Source organism: Rhineura floridana, chromosome 7 (genome assembly GCF_030035675.1).
Source record: "Rhineura floridana isolate rRhiFlo1 chromosome 7, rRhiFlo1.hap2, whole genome shotgun sequence".
NCBI lineage: Eukaryota > Metazoa > Chordata > Lepidosauria > Squamata > Rhineuridae > Rhineura > Rhineura floridana.
The window spans coordinates 59,540,348-59,558,039 of NC_084486.1; the positions used below are offsets into that span (position 1 = coordinate 59,540,348).

The 17,692-nt window shown below is 39.1% G+C and overlaps 1 protein-coding gene and 1 non-coding gene across 3 annotated transcripts in view; both read right to left on the reverse strand.

The window, feature by feature from the left end:
* DOCK1 (dedicator of cytokinesis 1) overlaps positions 1-17,692 on the reverse strand; it is a 702,192-nt gene that overhangs the window by 282,304 nt on the left and 402,196 nt on the right. For both annotated transcript variants that reach the window (XM_061635676.1, XM_061635677.1), the window contains exon 28: positions 7,473-7,574. In XM_061635676.1, coding sequence (XP_061491660.1) covers positions 7,473-7,574 — 102 coding nt within the window. The remainder of the gene's footprint in view (positions 1-7,472; positions 7,575-17,692) is intronic.
* LOC133389903 (5S ribosomal RNA) lies at positions 16,263-16,381 on the reverse strand. Its single transcript, XR_009764210.1, has one exon. It is a non-coding gene; the product is annotated as a 5S ribosomal RNA (ribosomal RNA).

Consider the following 17,692-nt stretch of genomic DNA (forward strand, 5'->3'; position numbering starts at 1 on the left):
TCCAGAGATGGGGTGCCACCATGGAGAAATTCCTCCATTGTACCACCCCCCTGTGCCTTCACCAGGGACAGGGCCATCAAGAGAGCTCCTCATAAAGATGTTAAGGCTTGACTGGACAGGTTGACGAACAACGAGGCACTTCTTCAAGTCATTTAGAGTTTTATAGGTTAGCATCATCACTTTGAACTGGACTCAGAAGCATATGAATAGTACCTGATTACTCCACTCAGCAGTTTTATGTACATGATAAACAATATCACAGATAAGAAAGAACTGCATGAGACCCCAAGACACAGATGTCACTAAGTGAAGCAAAATTTCTTCAGCACCACCTTCTGGCCATGAAGGTATGAGTGGAACAACTGAAGAGTAGTGTCACCCACATCAAATTTGGACAGCCTCTCCAGACATATCCCATGGTTGATGGTACTGAAAGCCATTGAGAGATCCAGGAGAATTAACAGCTCCTCTGTTCTACCAAAGTTATCCTACAGGGCAACCATGGTAGTTTCTGTATAAAAACCAGGCCAAAAACCAGACTGAAATTGATTTAATTAAATTTATTTATTTATTTATTTTGTATCCCGCCCTTCCTCCCAGCAGGAGCCCAGGGCAGCAAACAAAGCACTAAAACACTTTAAAACATATAAAAACAGATCTTAAAATACATTACAAAACAGCAGTAAAAACATTGAAAGCAATGCAGTGATTACTAGAAGCCAACATGGATTTATGAAGAACAAATCCTGCCAAACTAATCTCATCTCATTTTTTGATCAGGTAACCTCCCTTGTAGACTGTGGGAATGCTGTGGACATAATATATCTCGACTTCAGCAAAACGTTTGACAAAGTGCCCCATGATATTCTGATTAGCAAGCTAGCTAAATGTGGGCTGGATGGAACAACTATTAGATGGATACACAGTTGGCTCCAGAATCACACTCAAAGAGTGCTTATCAATGATTCCTTCTCAAACTGGGTGGAAGTAACGAGTGGGGTACCACAGGGCTCGGTCCTGGGCCTAGTGCTCTTTAACATTTTTATTAACGACTTGGATGAGGAGGTACAAAGCATGCTTATCAAATTTGCAGATGATACAAAATTGGGGGGCATAGCTAATACTGTGGAAGACAGAAAAAAATTCAAAGGGACCTTGATAGGCTGGAGCATTGGGCTGAAAACAACAGAATGAAATTCAACAGGGATAAATGCAAAGTTCTACACTTAGGAAAAAGAAACCAAATGCACAGTTATAAGATGGGGGATACTTGGCTCAGCAGTATGGCATGTGAGAAGATCTTGGAATTGTCGTTGATCACAAGCTGAATATGAGTCAACAGTGTGATGTGGCTGCAAAAAAGGCAAATGCTATATTAGGCTGCATTAATAGAAGTATAGTTTCCAAATCGTGTGAAGTACTAGTTCCCCTCTATAAAGCACTGGTTAGGCCTCATCTTGAATACTGCGTCCAGTTCTGGTCTCCACACTTCAAGAAGGATGCAGACAAACTGGAATGGGTTCAGAGGAGGGCAACAAAGGTGATCAGGGGACTGGAAACAAAGCCCTATGAGGAAAGACTGAAAGAACTGGGCATGTTTAGCCTGGAGAAGAGAAGACTGAGGGGAGATATGATAGCACTCTTCAAGTACATGAAAGTTTGTCACATAGAGGAGGGCCGGGATCTCTTCTCGATCGTTCCAGAGTGCAGGACATGGAATAATGGGCTCAAGTTGCAGGAAGCCAGATTTCAACTGAACATCAGGAAAAACTTCCTAACGGTTACAGCCATACGACAATGGAACCAATTACCTAGAGAGGTGGTGGGCTCTCTGACATTGGAGGCATTCAAGAGGCAGCTGGACAGCCATCTGTCAGGAATGCTTTGATTTGGATTCCTGCATTGAGGAGGGGGTTGGACTTGATGGCCTTGTAGGCCCCTTCCAACTCTACTATTCTATGATTATATGAAAAAAAACTTTAAAAATAGGGTTAAAACATTATTAAAAAACATATTAAACAATTCTGACACAGATGCAGACTGGGATAGGTCTCAACTTAAAAAGCTTGTTGAAAGAGGAAAGTCTTCAAAAGGCGCCGAAAAGATAACTGAGATGGCGCCTGCCTAATATTCGAAGGGAGGGAATTCCACAGGGTAGGTGCCGCCACACTAAAGGTCCGTTTCCTATATTGTGCAGAACGAACCTCCTGATAAGATGGTATCTGCAGGATGCCCTCACCTGCAGAGCGCAGTGATCAACTGGGCATATAAGGGGTAAGACTGTCTTTCATTTACAAAATCAGTTTCACCCACAAGAGCTTATAGTGGGCCCGACTTTCACTTACTGACGACCTTGCCCTAAGAGGGGATGTTAGCTATTTGCCAATAGCTGTTCAAATTTTTCAGGTCCAACGTAGAGGTTTTTTTCCAGGAATAGTTGTAAACCTGAGAAATAGCAAATGGATGTGCTAGGCTGTAGAAAGAAATTTATTCCATCTGTGCTACTAGTAGCAGATTTCAGGCTAAAATGAAGTATACCAAGTGAAAGAAAAGGCCAAATGAAGTCAAAAGATCAACTGCTTCATATCAGAAAGCAGCAATGAAAGTAATTTCCACATTTCCCAATAGTACTAGGGTCAGTGTATCAGACTTCCAAAGCAATACTTAAATGGACACAATGGACAATTAAACTCTCTGAAATGAAACTATAAGCTTGACCCTGACTGAATAGGATCTACATAGATAATTCTCTTCAAGCTCAAAAACAGCAGAATATGTTTCTGCAACAATTCATTAGAGTAACTATAGCTGCAAACCCTAATTATAGGACATAAATCCCACTGAACCTGAGAGGATTTAAGGTGAACTGGCCTATAAAAGTCTCATAGCTATTGCCTAAATCAGAGGTACCAGTCTGATGCCCTCCAAATGTTGTAGATAACAACCCCCATCATTCCTGACCATTCTCCATGCTAGCTAGGGCTGATGGCAGTCAGAGTCCAACAGCGTCTGAAAGGCAGCATGCTCACTACCCCTGGCCTAAAGTAAGGGAATGACAGGTGAAAAGGCATACAGTTCTGATTGCCTAGTGTCGAAAGGAATGTGTAGAGCTGAGAAAGGTGCAGAAAAGCAGCAACCAAAATTTTCAAGAAATCGGATCATATTGGTAATACTTAAATAAAAGAGTAAACTTTGTGAAATAATGATCAATAAATAAAATTATCATTATATTTTTAATGTGCCCAGGAGAAATGAAGAAGCCATGGCCATAAGCAGTACTAGAGCAGTAGGTGCACCACTATACAGTAGGGCCCAACTCATACGGCAGGTTCCGTTCCGGACCACCGCCGTAAAACGAAATCTGCTGTAAAGTGGAACGCATTGACTAACATTGTCTATAATGGCGCCCGATGCCCAAAAAATGCTGTAAAAGTGGAACAAGAGCTGTCGGAGCGGGGCCTTTCTGCGATTGACAACCACTGTATCGGTGGAATGCTGCAAAGCGGGGCCCTACTGTACCTGGAGTACTGCTTTGTAAGAACTTTGAAAAATACACCTTTTAGTGTATGGCATGACCATTTCCATTTGAAAGATGAGAGCTTGTTTTTAGTATAGGAATACATCTCTGTGTGTGTGTGTGTGTGTTTAAGAACACTGTAGTGGCTAGTATTTTAAAAAATGGCATTGCTGCTAAAATCCGTCTACATTCTTCCCCTACCCCTCTTTTCTCCTGGCTCAGGGTAGATTCCCTTCTACATAAATACATGTATACACACAGCCAAACAGCCCTCCTTCTTTCAACCAATAAATCTGGTGTAGACAGCAACGAGAGGCAGTAGCAGTTCATCCTCATCTTTTCCAGGAACAGAAAAATGTGCTGTTCTTGTTCTACCTACTTAATCAAAGGAAGGAAGAAGCCCCAACAACAAGAAGAGGGAGGCCATATATATGCCAAGCAGCAAAGTGCCATACCGACCTGTTTCACAGAAGGCTACAAGCAACCCAGATATGCAGCTATTGTCTGCAATTATACTGCAAATGTGCACACACAGCAGCACGTGACTTTTTCTGGGTTGTGAGGTAGAAAATATCTGCTTGGAAACCAGTCATTTCAGTGGGAAAGCTAAACAGGTGTTCAGCACCACTCTCCCATAAGAAACCTGAAGAAGCCTGACTATAATCATGTTAAAATGCCTTAATCAGGGAAAGTGGGTAAGATTTCCTTAAGGCTTGATTACTGAAACAAGCTTTATGTGGGGCTGCCCTTGCATTTATTCCAGAAGCTACAGCTAGTACATATTGCAGCAGCCAGACTACTCACAGGAGCATATTGGCAACATGTTATTACTCTACTAAGAGAACTGCACTAGTTGCCAATATGCTACCAGGCCGGGTTCAAGGTTCTTGTGTGAATTCACAAAGCCCTAAACAATTTGGGCCCAAAATACCGTAAGGACCGCTTGACTTCTTATACTCCAACTCAACCACTGAGATCCTCTGATGAGGCACTTCTGAGGGTTCCCCACACTGGAGGTTTGGGCTTCACTACTCACCAAACCTTTAGTGAGCAGGCCCTGCCCAGTGGAACTCCCTGCTAGTAGAGGTTGAGCAAGAATAATCCCTTCCTTCTTTTAGATGTCTCTTGAACACTGTGTGGTTCATACAGGCTTCTGAGATGTGGATTTCTTTTATCCACCAGTATTGGTAAATACTGACATTTTTATTGATTTTTTATTGATCTTATTGTGATGTTGTGTTCCTATGCATGTTGTGAGAGATTTGAGAATCACTTTGACAGCAAATCAGTCAGATCCGTGCTGAACTTGATGCCACAATTATTCAGGCTTATTGGAGGTCCCTGGAGCACTGTCAAATTGCAGCTTCTGGGATCAGTTTCAGTTGTTGGGGACTGAGGATGTGGACAGGATGCTTGTGGCGGTGAGGCTAACTATGTGCCCTCTTGATCCCTGTTCATTATGGCTGATAAAAACTAGAAGAAGGGGATTGACTGGATGGTCTAGGGAAGGGGTAGGGGACCTTTGCCCCCCCTGATGTTGAACTACAATGCCCACCAGTCCCTGGACACATGGGCAATGGCTAGGAAAGATGGGAGTTGTAGTAGTTCAGCAACATCTGTAGGGCCAAAGGTTCTCTTCCCCTGGTCTAGGGTGTCAGTTCCTCACTACAGAGACTTATGCTCACTGCCTTGAAAGAGGCAACAGCATAACTCCTCGCAGAGGTCCTCCCTGGATCCAGAGGTTTTAGAAAACTATCATGCTGTCTCCCTTCCTCGGCAAAGAGATCAAGAGAGTGGTGGCCAGCCAGCTGCAGGTATGTCTGGAAGAAACAGATTCTCAAGATCCATTACACTCTGGTTTCAGGTTCAGTTCTTGCACCAAAGTAGCCTTGGTCACTGTGACTGATGATCTATACCAGCAAAACAACAGGAGGAGTGTAACCCTGTAGATTCTCCTTGGTCTCTCAATGGTATTTGACATCATTGTCCGTTGTGTCCTTCTGGAGCAGCTCAAGAAGGTGGGAGTTGGAGGTGTGGTGGTACCACGCAAACTGCAGGGTCACTATCAGAAAGTAGTACTGAGAGGTTGTCACTTGGTTCCATGCCTTTGGGGCTGTGGGGTCCCACAAGTGCTCATTCTGTCTCCTATAATATTTAACATCTATGTGAAAGTGTTGGGAGCAGTCACCAAGGAATATTGAGCACAGCATTATCAGTATACTGACTACGCACAGCTCTATCTTTCCATTCCATCAGAATCAGGAAAGGCTATGAAGGTGTTGGACTGGTGTCTGAAAGCTGCGATGGACTGGATGTGGGCTGGGGCTGAATCCTGGTAAGATGGTAGTGAAAGTAATGTTTATTCCCCTGGGGGAAACAACATAAACAAATCTTTAACTCTCAGAATTGCAGTTTGGAGCCGTTGGATTATAGACAGTTTTTAAGACTTTTCATATGGGTTTGTTATATAGATAAATGTTTGTGTCTTTTTCTTCATAGGCTGAATATGAAGCTCTCTTTGTAGAATTAACCCTATTATTCATATGCCCTTACCAGTGACACATGCTTACAAAATATTATTAAAATGGCACTGAGAACAACTACAGACTGATTTGTTGTAGCTGAAATTGCTAGACCAAAAAGGCACCTCTACAGAAATTACAGGAAACTATATTTCATTAACATACACAGAAAACATCATGATTAAATTGATATGACTGCATGATTGTGTCAAGAAAATGGCTCTCTATTTTTTTTTATTATATATTCCCAAGCAAATGGCTACAGCTAGAGACCTGAATCACATTTGCAATAAACTGAGAAATCATATCTCTTTACTTTGCCTCTTCATTTTAGTCAGGAGATTCACTTCCATCTCTAACTCTTTAAAATGCTGTACCATAGAATCCAACTTCCCCTAGGTAACAGAATCTATATTCTAACACAGTTGATCAGACTTCAGGTCATTGGCTAATTAATGGATCTCAGCCAACAAGTTTGGTTGCAGCATGCATTTGCCATATGGCAATGATAGTTCCAGGTCATTAGAGAGGCTTCTATTTAGCTGTAAATTCCCTTCTATTATGCTATAATTAAGTTGTACTTTTCACTCAGAAAGAAAGATTATAAAGAACCTTGAAGAATTTCACTTATTATGGCAGCCTTTCCCAACCAGTGTGCCTCCAGATGTTGTTGGACCACAACTCCCATCTTTCCTGACCATTGGCAATGCTGGCTGAGGCTGATGGGAGTTGTGGTCCAACAACATCTGGAGGCACACTGGTTGGGAAAGGCTGCATTATGGGCATTAATCATCAAGCATATCTTTAAATTTAGTATGTGAAGTTGTTGTTGTTAAATTCATTAACAACCCTTCCCCACCAGGTCCCATGAAGGGTTACAACAGTTTAAAATTCAATATTAAAACAATTAAAACAAATTACAATCACAGGAATACGGTGTACTAATTAATTCATTGCTTAAAATGGGAGTTGTACAAATAAACAACAAAATTAATTGAACAAAGTTGGGAAATCTAACATATATAGCAATCTCGAAACAAGATTCAGTTATAGAATGTTGGAAGATTTTTTTTTTCCAGAACAGTACCTTGAGAGTAACTACTGAAACTTTGGGTTGGCTTAAGCTTAGGTATAGGAGTCAGATGAAGAAATCTTGTTCTCCCACCCCAACTGCAACACCTTGAGCCACGTTTTTAAATTTTGATTTTCCTTGCGGATCAGTTGTTTCAACATTTAAAATGAAGACAATGAAACAATCTTTGCTGTCGGCTCAGAAGGTAAACAATGCTCCATCAACTTTAAGGTCATGTGGCTCCCATAATAAAGGGTGGTTTTTTTCAGTTTTATATCTTTCTTTATCACATAGCAATTTAAAAAAAACAAGCACCAATGTAGCAAGAAGGCACACAAAAAAAGTTTCAGGCTGAACTTACAACCACGTCAGATCTCATCTTCCCAAAGGTCTTGATTAAATGAGCATAATGATAGTCTTCCATTTGCCTTAAAATAGCTGTCATGCTCGCAACAAAGTTTCCCTATAAACAAAGCAAAACAACCAGTTAAATAAACAAACAACAAAATACAGAGCTGCATTCCAACAAGTATGTTAGGCATGTTGCAAGATGTACAGAATTAGAATGTTTTAAAGAAATTCACAAATAGAACCCAAAATACATTCTCCCACGGTTACATATTTTAACAGCATGCACTCTGCACATATAAGTACTTCGGGTATGTGATTTTTAAATATTATTAAAGTTCTGGTACCTATCCAATCACATCACCAAAGTTTTTGGTGTGTTTCTCTCTTCTACAAACTTAGGGTCACATTATACAGTTTAACATCCATTTATAATTTTTTAAAAGGGAGAGGCTTGGATCTTATAAGCTGCAAATGGTGTTCAGTTCACAGAATGGGATTTTCCCCCTTTCTCCTTCCTGCTGCAGCTACTTGTCCCCCAAAAATGAATCCTGAAGATTGATTGATTTGCTTTATTACAGTCAAAGACCAGCAGAACCCAATATACAATATAAAAATTATAACCACAAATAACAGTACAATATACATACTTGTGCTACATAATCTCTGATTAAAACCAAATCTCACTGTTAAAATTAGTATGTTAATAAGGCTTTTCGATGTTTGATAGCTGCAGCACAGAAGCTCGCCGCTTTAGATGAGACTCGAGGATCTGTGTCTGCTAAAAGATATTTCATGTAAAATGCAGCATCCCTACCCGGGATTTTTTGTAAAATTGGGGTGATGAGCAAACATCTAAGATCATAATAAAAAGAACATCCTAATAAAACATGAGTTGCAGACTCAATGACACCAAGAACACAGGGGCAGAGACGAGCTGCAAATGGAGTTTTTTGATATCTGCCCTCAGAAGGCAAAAAGTTATGCTTGGCCAGCATAAACGCTTTCCTAAGCCTGGGAGTGTCAAGAGAAGCCAAGTATTGTGCAGGGGTAAAAGGCTTTATGTAGAGATTAAAACCAAGTTTGGAGCCTGCAAGGGACAAGTGGTTTTGAAATTCTACATCTAGTATTCTCTGTGCAATAGTCACCTTCGCTTGAGAAAAACCTGCTGACTAGAAGCGAGGAGGGGGAAAAGCCTAAACTTGAGAGTTTAATGGCTAAGGATTTCTTCCACTTTGAGTGGAAGACATCAGATAGAACAAGAGGGGCTAGGCCAACAGGAAGAAACAATAATTTTAGCCAGTACTTGAACTTGAGTATCCAAATACGAGCCTCAATCGAAGGGCTTCCAGACGTAGGATGGTATTAGGGACACAAACGGGAGTGCCCAGTATGTTCCTAAGGAACTTTGTTTGAATGGTTTCGAAAGAAGTAAGTCCTGAAGATCGTCCAGAACAGCATTTGATATGGGGGTACATGTGGGACAGAGTGCAAGAACATCTAAGACTTTCCCCCCTTGCACAAGTAGAAGTAGTGTCTGCTCATGCATGAGCTCCATTAGATTCAGACCAATGAGTCCAAAAGGATGCATATTTTGTTCCTTTACCTTACTTTAATTATGTTAAGTGGGGTATAACATAAAATTCAAAAATACCTCCTACCTCCAACTACAAAGCATTATTGGCAAGCTACCAAAGCAATAAGCTCTCATAATTTTAGACACAGGTAAGGGCAATAAAATGATTCTTATAATAAGAAATATCATTTGAAATTCATTTTACATAATCGTTTTACATAATCTATTTATACACAGGTTCATAGAAAAAATATTTTATAAAACTCACAACACCGTAACATCATGCATGGCAAACATATTGATCCACACATACAATATAAAACCAAAAGACACAAGCTTCTCCCTACACTCAGTGCCTCGTTCTCATGAAAACAACCAAGGGACTGATGCACCTACAGCATTTCTAAAACTGTACTCTTTTAGGGACAACCTCATCATAACAATGCAATTATGTGCTATTGACTATGAGTATAGTTGTGCTTTGCAAACTCATGGCCTTAATGACTAACTTATCTACATTTATTTCTGTTTCTAGTTAATAGCTTTGATCATATGCATATGCTAGCCTAATTCTGTTTGTTTAGCAATTTAAATTATGGTGAAAAGGGCAACAACCAAGAGATTGATATGGGGCCTGAGGGAAAAGATTATGCAAAGTTGCGAAGTTTCTATATGAATGGAAGCTTAAACTGTATGTAGCTCTTCAAGTGAATCAATACTAAAGAAAGATACTGAAACAGACTTATCTCATATGTATATTTGTGACACCTTTCCTCTTTAAATAGCTAATTATTTAAGATTAATGTGTGTAAACACAAACCATAATGCCAATACTTTCAGCATTTATCAAGAGATCCTAATCCTTTCTTTTGCAATTGCACAGTATTTCTCTATGGGAATTACTACAATTATGCTGATAAGCAAATAAAAAAGATGAACCATTGCAGAGAGAGACAATTACAAAAAAAACCCATTTTATTCATTAGTATGGTAAGAGTTAGGGAGATGAAGTGGTTAGTCCTGTTAGCTGTTATATATTTGTACAAAAGGATAGCACTTTTTAATTTTTTTTTAGAAAACCTGCCTTATATAAAATAGACTAAAAGAATAACATACAAATAAAATAAACTGAACTTAAAATGAGTTTATTACTGAACATCAAGCCTAAAGTGTTCATGCCCCTGCCACCATCTTGGTTGGTGGCAGTTGTGCATGCGCAGAGCGTGGGATGTGTGCACTGATGCTAGAGGTAGGTGGGGTGGTTAAGCCTATATAAGCCCTATGCTGCCTGTATTGGAACAGAGTGTTAGGTGAACAATGCTGCGGGCCTGGGCAGGCTGGTGCCCAGGGGCCCATTCATGCCTGTCGCCAGCCCTGATAACTTCACTAACTACTAAGAAGAGTGAACCATTAATGAATAAATAAATATTAACAATCATGCTTCATATCAGAAGTACTATCCACTACAGTCAGTATATGTTAACTAAGCAGTGGTTTTGAGATGATGGAAGGGATGATGATTCTGAAGATGCTCTCAGGTCTAATGTACAAGAATTAGGGATCTTGATTTTATGTCATAATAATTTACTTTCTCCTTCCTCACTGCTGTGGCCCTCAACTTCTCAGCCCTGTACAGTAATAATAATAGTACTATAGGTCACAAGTATACTTAAGTTACAGGACAATAATTTCATTCATTCACTCATTCCATTGCATTGCATGGGAGCTCCTGGTGAACTGCAATCTCCATACTATTCAGGTGATGTTTGTAGAATTTAAGTCCCATGCCAGTTCAACAGCAGGATGATGCTGGAACAGGACAAAAACATCATGACACTGGCCTTGTCTGACTGATAACTTCCTTCAGATACTATGAGAACCATATGGGGACATCTCTGCTGCTAACGGTGTATGAATTAGGGCAAATAAATGTTTTTCAATGCTAATAAGTGTATCTATAAAGTCCATACATCTGTAAAGTCTTTGTACTATAAAGTCCTTATACTGTATATCTGACTGGTTAAGGACAAAGAGGAGCCCTTGATTCTGATTTTCTATGAAAAAGCAAAGTATATAAACTTAAACCACAGAAATACTGCCTGGTTGGGTTTTCAAATTGGTTGTGTTACTGTGTTCCTTTTTAAAACAACATACAGACAGAACCTGCAGCTTATAAAGAATGATTTAATGGTGAACTCTTGCTGAAAACAAGCTGTGTGCCAAGAATACATAAATATAATTGTTGCTTCAATTGTTACTGTAATACAATAATTACAAGAAGCACTTGGAGTAAGTATTCTAATCCAGGAAGACCTTCATCCCTTGCATTTTACCTCCTATGGAACATCTTCTAATAAAGCTATCTTAATATTCTAGAATCACTATTTTTCCATTTTACTTTGCTTTATTTAGTGGGTAACTTGCTCATTAACTATGTTATTTAAGGTATAATGAAGCTAAAAGAAATGACATTTCTGTAGATGTCTGGGCAGCCTCATATTACATTGCAGCTGATCCTAACCTGTACATACATTTTGCACAGGTGGCAAACTACTATAGTTCCAAGTAACCTAAACTGCCAGAATTATTTCTAATGTATATTTCTTTTGAAACACTTTATATATGAAAATACTCCAAACATCTGCCTTTTATTTGTCTGTTTCTCCTATTGGATTTTTTTTTTTTGCTTTAATACAAATTTAAACATAAGAATGTAGTTTATGTGTGAACATTAGTTTGCAAAGCAAAATGTAATCTTTGTTGAACAGCAATGATTTATGAAGCTGACTTAATGTAATTGTTGCTATTTTCATTTCTTGCAAAGGAAGCAATATGAAGGGAGAGAGGTTTTGTAATTTATATATTTGAATTACATTCTACCCAAAAATCCATTTCAAATAAACTGTATAATCCAAGTTGTAATAGAATCCTTCATGGACAGAAGTCAACATTTTTTTTTAAATGGACTGAGATATTGATCCTTCTCCTACCACAGAGAACTTGTTAAGACTGAATTACTCTTGCTTCTATTAAGATCTGGTTGAAGGTACAGTACATCATGGAATACTATTTTGGTAATCTTGAGATTTCAGCTATCTCAGTTGGGAGAAAAAGTTATTTTGCTCCTATATCATTAAGGTTCAGGGTCACATTGTTAATTATAACAGGAATTACATACACTATGCATTAACAGTACCTTGCTACTATGGATCAACTACTCATACTCAGTTCACATGTGCCAGTTTACTTTATTGTATTTGTACTTTGTAAGTATAGAAATCTGTAAATTGCTCAAAGCTTTATATTGCTTGTTTAGATAAATAGGGAATAACTGCTTTGGGAAGCCAGAAGGCCCATATGTTGACCTTTGTTGTGGTTATATAAATATACCTTTGCAATTACTACTAGTATAAAATTGGAATTGATTTTTCAGAAAATTACATTTTTCTTTGTTCTGCCTGGAGTGACACGCTATATTCAGGGGGGAGAGGTAAAACAGTATACTTGTATACTATGGATCCAATTAACCATTAAAACCAACTCAAGATTTTTTTTAAATACAAAACATTACTTGTTATTGCTTTTGAGAGGACAGGTTGATGAAACATAATCCAAATTGTTACAGTTCTAAATTTGGTTGAGCATGTTTTAGACAAGGACACCAACAGGTGGAATCAGGGCTCAATCTCCATTTAGTCCATTTAGATAATGTTAGCCTCTGGACTTAAAAGCTTTATGGATATTCCCTCTTCACTTACTTCAAAATGTGTTAAGCCAGCTCTGCTACATTTGGGGGCCCTCCCACTCATGCGAAGTGAGATCCTGGATACCTGCTTTGAGGGCACCACTGCTTAAGCTGAGAACTCTGCAGGTCTCTCTCCCCAGATCTTTCAAAATAGAGAAAGGACATGTGAAAGTGCCCCTGAGCACATATACAGTAGAGTGCTTTAACTCATCAAGAATGAGACAAAAAGTGTTCCCAAGCCCACAGATGCAGCCTTCCAAGACTTGAGCCTGGCCACCTCTCATTTTAGAAATGAAGAAGAGTACCCAAACAAGGGAGAAAAAAAGAAGGGGTCAACCTAAGATCAGAACAATCTCAAGACAATGGAGGAGTCTTTAAAATCACAACAGTAAAAGGAAGGTAAAAATATCCACTAATAATGCACTCATTCTCCTTTAGGGATGTACTAGAGTTCCGCCCAATTCGGATTTGGTACTAAATGTTCCATTAATTTGCTTATTCTCAATCACTTAGGATTGGATTTTAACATAGCAAATTTCTGCAGCTTATTTTGAAAATTGACTTTTTTTAAAAAAAAATCCACCTCTAAAATATCAATTTTAAGAATGATAATATATCAATATTTCCTTCAAAAAAACAGTATTTTAAAAGGATATCAATATTTCTTTCAAAATATTAGTATTTCATTTAAAAATACCGATATTAATATCAATATTTTTTCCAAGCAAAAAACCCCACAGATCGGTAAGAGCAGTGGCTAGTGGATAAAGAATTACTTTGAATCAATGCAAGTATGTTAGGTTGACAGATTGTTTTCGAACCGGCACCAGTCAATGGATCCCATCCCTATTCTCTTTATGCCAATCCTTAAGTAGTCAGCCACATACAAAAGGGAGATATCGGCAGGCTTGTCAGAATCCCAAGCTTGTCAGAAATGCAAAGAACATTTAGGAGGACTTCCCCCCCCCACCGCAAGGGGGAATGACCCAAAACAGTCCCATGAGGACTAAACATACTCAATGGTCATATAATGCTGGTTGATGGTCGGGCGGAGTGGAGGTGGGAGAGAGAGATGGAAAACCAGGGGGGAAGGAATAGACTGGAGTATCTTGGAAGAGAAAACAGCTGAGCAAAACTACAGCAAAATCGGTCTGACTATTCACAATTCCCCACTGACATTTAAGAAAGCTTAATTCTGGTGTGATATGCAACAAGCTACTTTCCTCAAGCTAGTATAGTAGATCACCACTGTACCGTTGATCAGTTCCCAGTACTGTCTGTCTGTGCAAGGGATTTAGATGGCATGCTTCACAAACTGGTATACAAAAAAGTCAGACAAGGCCTGAGTATACATTTGAGATGGTATTTTATGCAGTTAATATTGCCAATAAAAATGCCTTTTTGGGGTCTTAAAACTATAAGACTCTTTGAAATTTAAACTTGGATCAGGTCTCACAGATTATCTTGTAAACCCCTGACATAAGATTCATAATTAAAAAAAACCCCATTCATTCCAATAAATAAAAGCCACCTCCTACTTCAAATGGCCTCTCACACACAACCCCTTTTCACATTTCCCTGAATCAAGACTACAGATTGCTGATACAGCTGCACAAGAAATCCAAACAATTGCTTGAGACAGCAATATTTTTAGGGGTACCAGTGGTGCACCACATGAGCTGAGAGATGTATTCCAAGTATCCTTATAATGTTGAAAATAATACTGAATGCAACTCTTGAACTATATGTGATGATGTACAATTAAAATAGCAACAGTTGCAAGGGATCCTGGGACACACCTATAGGACTGCACATCTCAGCAGCTTTTTTCAGTTGGAGGTATGGGGTAGATAGGACAAAAAGTCTTGCAAGCTCAGACTACCAATTTAAGAAAAGTAAAGTGGCATTATGTTCTATTTTTTAAATTGTATTGTTATTATTGCCTATTTTATATATGCTATAAACTGAAAGACAGCCTAAAATACTTACTCATTTAATTGAGTGACCTTTCTTTCTGGCATCATATACTGTGAGACCAATTTACATAGGGTGCCTTTAAAAGTTTGTCTATATATCACTGATTTGTTCTTATTCCCAAGATGATTATTCTTACGGAATTTCCAGAATCTTTTCTATAAACTGCAAGCACACATCATGCCCTACTTTCCAATTTAAGAAATGGAGAGTTTTGAACTGATAATTATATTTGGTGTCACTGGTGCCATCGATAAAAAGGCTTTTATTCAACTTTGTTTCTGCATTTTGTTATCAACTAAGAATAGTAGTTTGAGAAAACAGTGTTGTACACTCAGAAGTGTACCCGTTTGTTGCTTCAACTTGGTTGATTTCTCAACAGTTGTTAATCTGGGACCCTAGCAGAACATTGACATTCATTTATCTTCACCCTTATCTGAGCCTATGAACTTGAACACTGCATAACATGTCAAACACCTGAACATCAGAAATTAAAATGTAATCAAAAGAGAAAAGAAAAGGGCATGAGGGCAAAGGGAGGTAGGGGAAATGGGTGGGGGGAGAGTATAAGGGATCATACTGTTTTACTGTAAGAATGTGAAAGCCCTAATAAACTATACATAAAAAACTTGGTTGATTTCATTTGAACAAAGCTATGTATCTTTTATTGTCAAAAAGATGTCGGAACATCAAAATGTGACACTTCAAAATAACTTTGGAGAGTTCTAGGGTATTGCAGAGCTAGCTTTGTGAAAGATAAGGACATTACATTTACCTTTCAAGACTAGTGTATACTAAACTTTGATTCTTGATGGGGTTGAAAAATAAAACAGTCATTGCCACAACAGTCTGAGTGTGCAATAGCCAATTAGCTACTGACCTGTGACTTGTCCTCAGATTCTCTCAGTTAGCACTTTATAAAACAGATTGGTCACTCAGGCCAGGAGGAAGCAGACTGAATGGAAACTGCCTGTAAAAACACCATGGCCCTTCATACAGCCTCAAAATGAAATCTCTAAGCAGCTAACAGCCTCTCTTCACCATTAATTCCTCATAAACCTAACCTGAGGAAACCAACGTGAACAATATGAAGAAGACCTTAGACACTGCAGATGGGAAGTTTTCCCTTCCCACCGCCTACCATTCCCACCTGGAAAACAGAGCATAGAATAACCAGAGAAACTAGTGCTTTCAATTTGAGAAAGAAAGTATGCTCAGTAAAATCAAGCAAGGCTAGACAAATCCCTTTACTTCATCATCCATAGAGTTCCTGCACTCCTGGAGTGGCACCAGGGAAAATCTGAGAACGATAGGTGGGTACCCTATTGGCAGTTCTTCAGATTTACTTGGGTACCGCTCCACAAGATGGGCAGCATTAAAGCAGCTATTGTTGTTATATGCCTTCAAGTCAATTACAACTTATGGTGACCCTATTAATCTTTTGGATGTATTCATAGGGTTTTCATGGTGAGAGGTATTCAGAGGTGGTTTACCACTGCCTTCCTATAAGCCTACGGCACCTGGTATTCCCAAGCGGTCTCCCATCCAAGTACTAACCAGGCCTGATCCTGTTTAGCTTCTGAGATCAGACGAGATCAGGCATGTTCAGGGTAGTATGGCCGTAGATTAAAGCAGTACATCCCTACAAATGTGGCGCAAACTGCACTGGATAAAAAAAGTCTAAGTGCAATTCTATGCACGTCTATTATTCAGAAGCAAATCCTTTTGAGTTCAATGGTACTTATTTCCAAGTAAGCAGGAATAGTGTTGCATTCCAAATCAATGAAGGTTCCATGACGCCTTCCAAAACAGAACACATCAAAATTGTCTAGAACAACCCATATACAAATACAGCCTCTTCTGATGGTTTATATCCTGTAATACCTGAAGAATAGGAATGGCTGCTCTCCACAAAACCCTGTACTACAGGGTCCAAGAAGCCGCCTGTATAGAGATGTTAATGCCTGGGGGGGGAAAGGAAAATTTGGAGAAAAAACCCACCATCCTTTTCTCCGCCCCCCCCATTTTTTTCATTTTTTTCTGGAAAAATTGGGGGGGGGGAGGGAAGAGAAGCAAGTTTTTAAAAATATGAAGAAGTGACTTCATTTCCTATTTTGTAGCTTAAGAAACTCAAATCTGTTTGGTCCATGGGATGCTAAGCTGATTATCTGCCCTCCTTCTAGCTTGTATCTTATCAAGCACAATTTCTAGAATTAGCAAAAGAACAAAAATGCCCCATTTTGGCCACTCCCCAGATAAGAAAATTGCTGCCATAGTCAGTAGGCCTCTATGCTACCTAAACAATTTCTTGATATTTTTGTTCTGTCAGGAATCAAAGTTCTGTGATTGTCATAATGAAGTGATCGATCATGATCTCAAAAGTGTTACTGGAATGCCATTGGATTCTGATTTCCTATGGTGAACTCCACTTTTATAGACTAGCATGATAGCCAACACCATTCTGCTTGAGTCCATCAATGGGACTTTAATAATACTGCATACCTTCCTCACCTCCTCCACAATTATATAAGATTTGTCTTTCACTAGAGCTGCACTATGAAGCAAAGTCAGCTGCTGGTTGATGGCACTGGGATTGATTGATTTATTTACATATGCATGCCAGATCTCCTTGTTAGTTTGGTGGCCTGTCTTTTTTTACCTTCCACATAGCAGTTAGTAGATTTTCTGCTCTGTATATTATTTCACAACTAGTACTTTAACATTTTGGCTGGGACTTCAACTCAGAAGGGATCAGCTTGATTATTCCACAAAGCCCCTGAGACATTAGGAACTTTGGGCTCCAATCCAGTCCTGTGACTGATATGGATATATGTGCACACCTAGATACAACAGGCTGAAACCCGCATCATCCTCTTATTTGTGTCATTTGTTTTCATATGGTTTTACTGAGAAGGTAGGCTTGGCACGAAGAACGTAA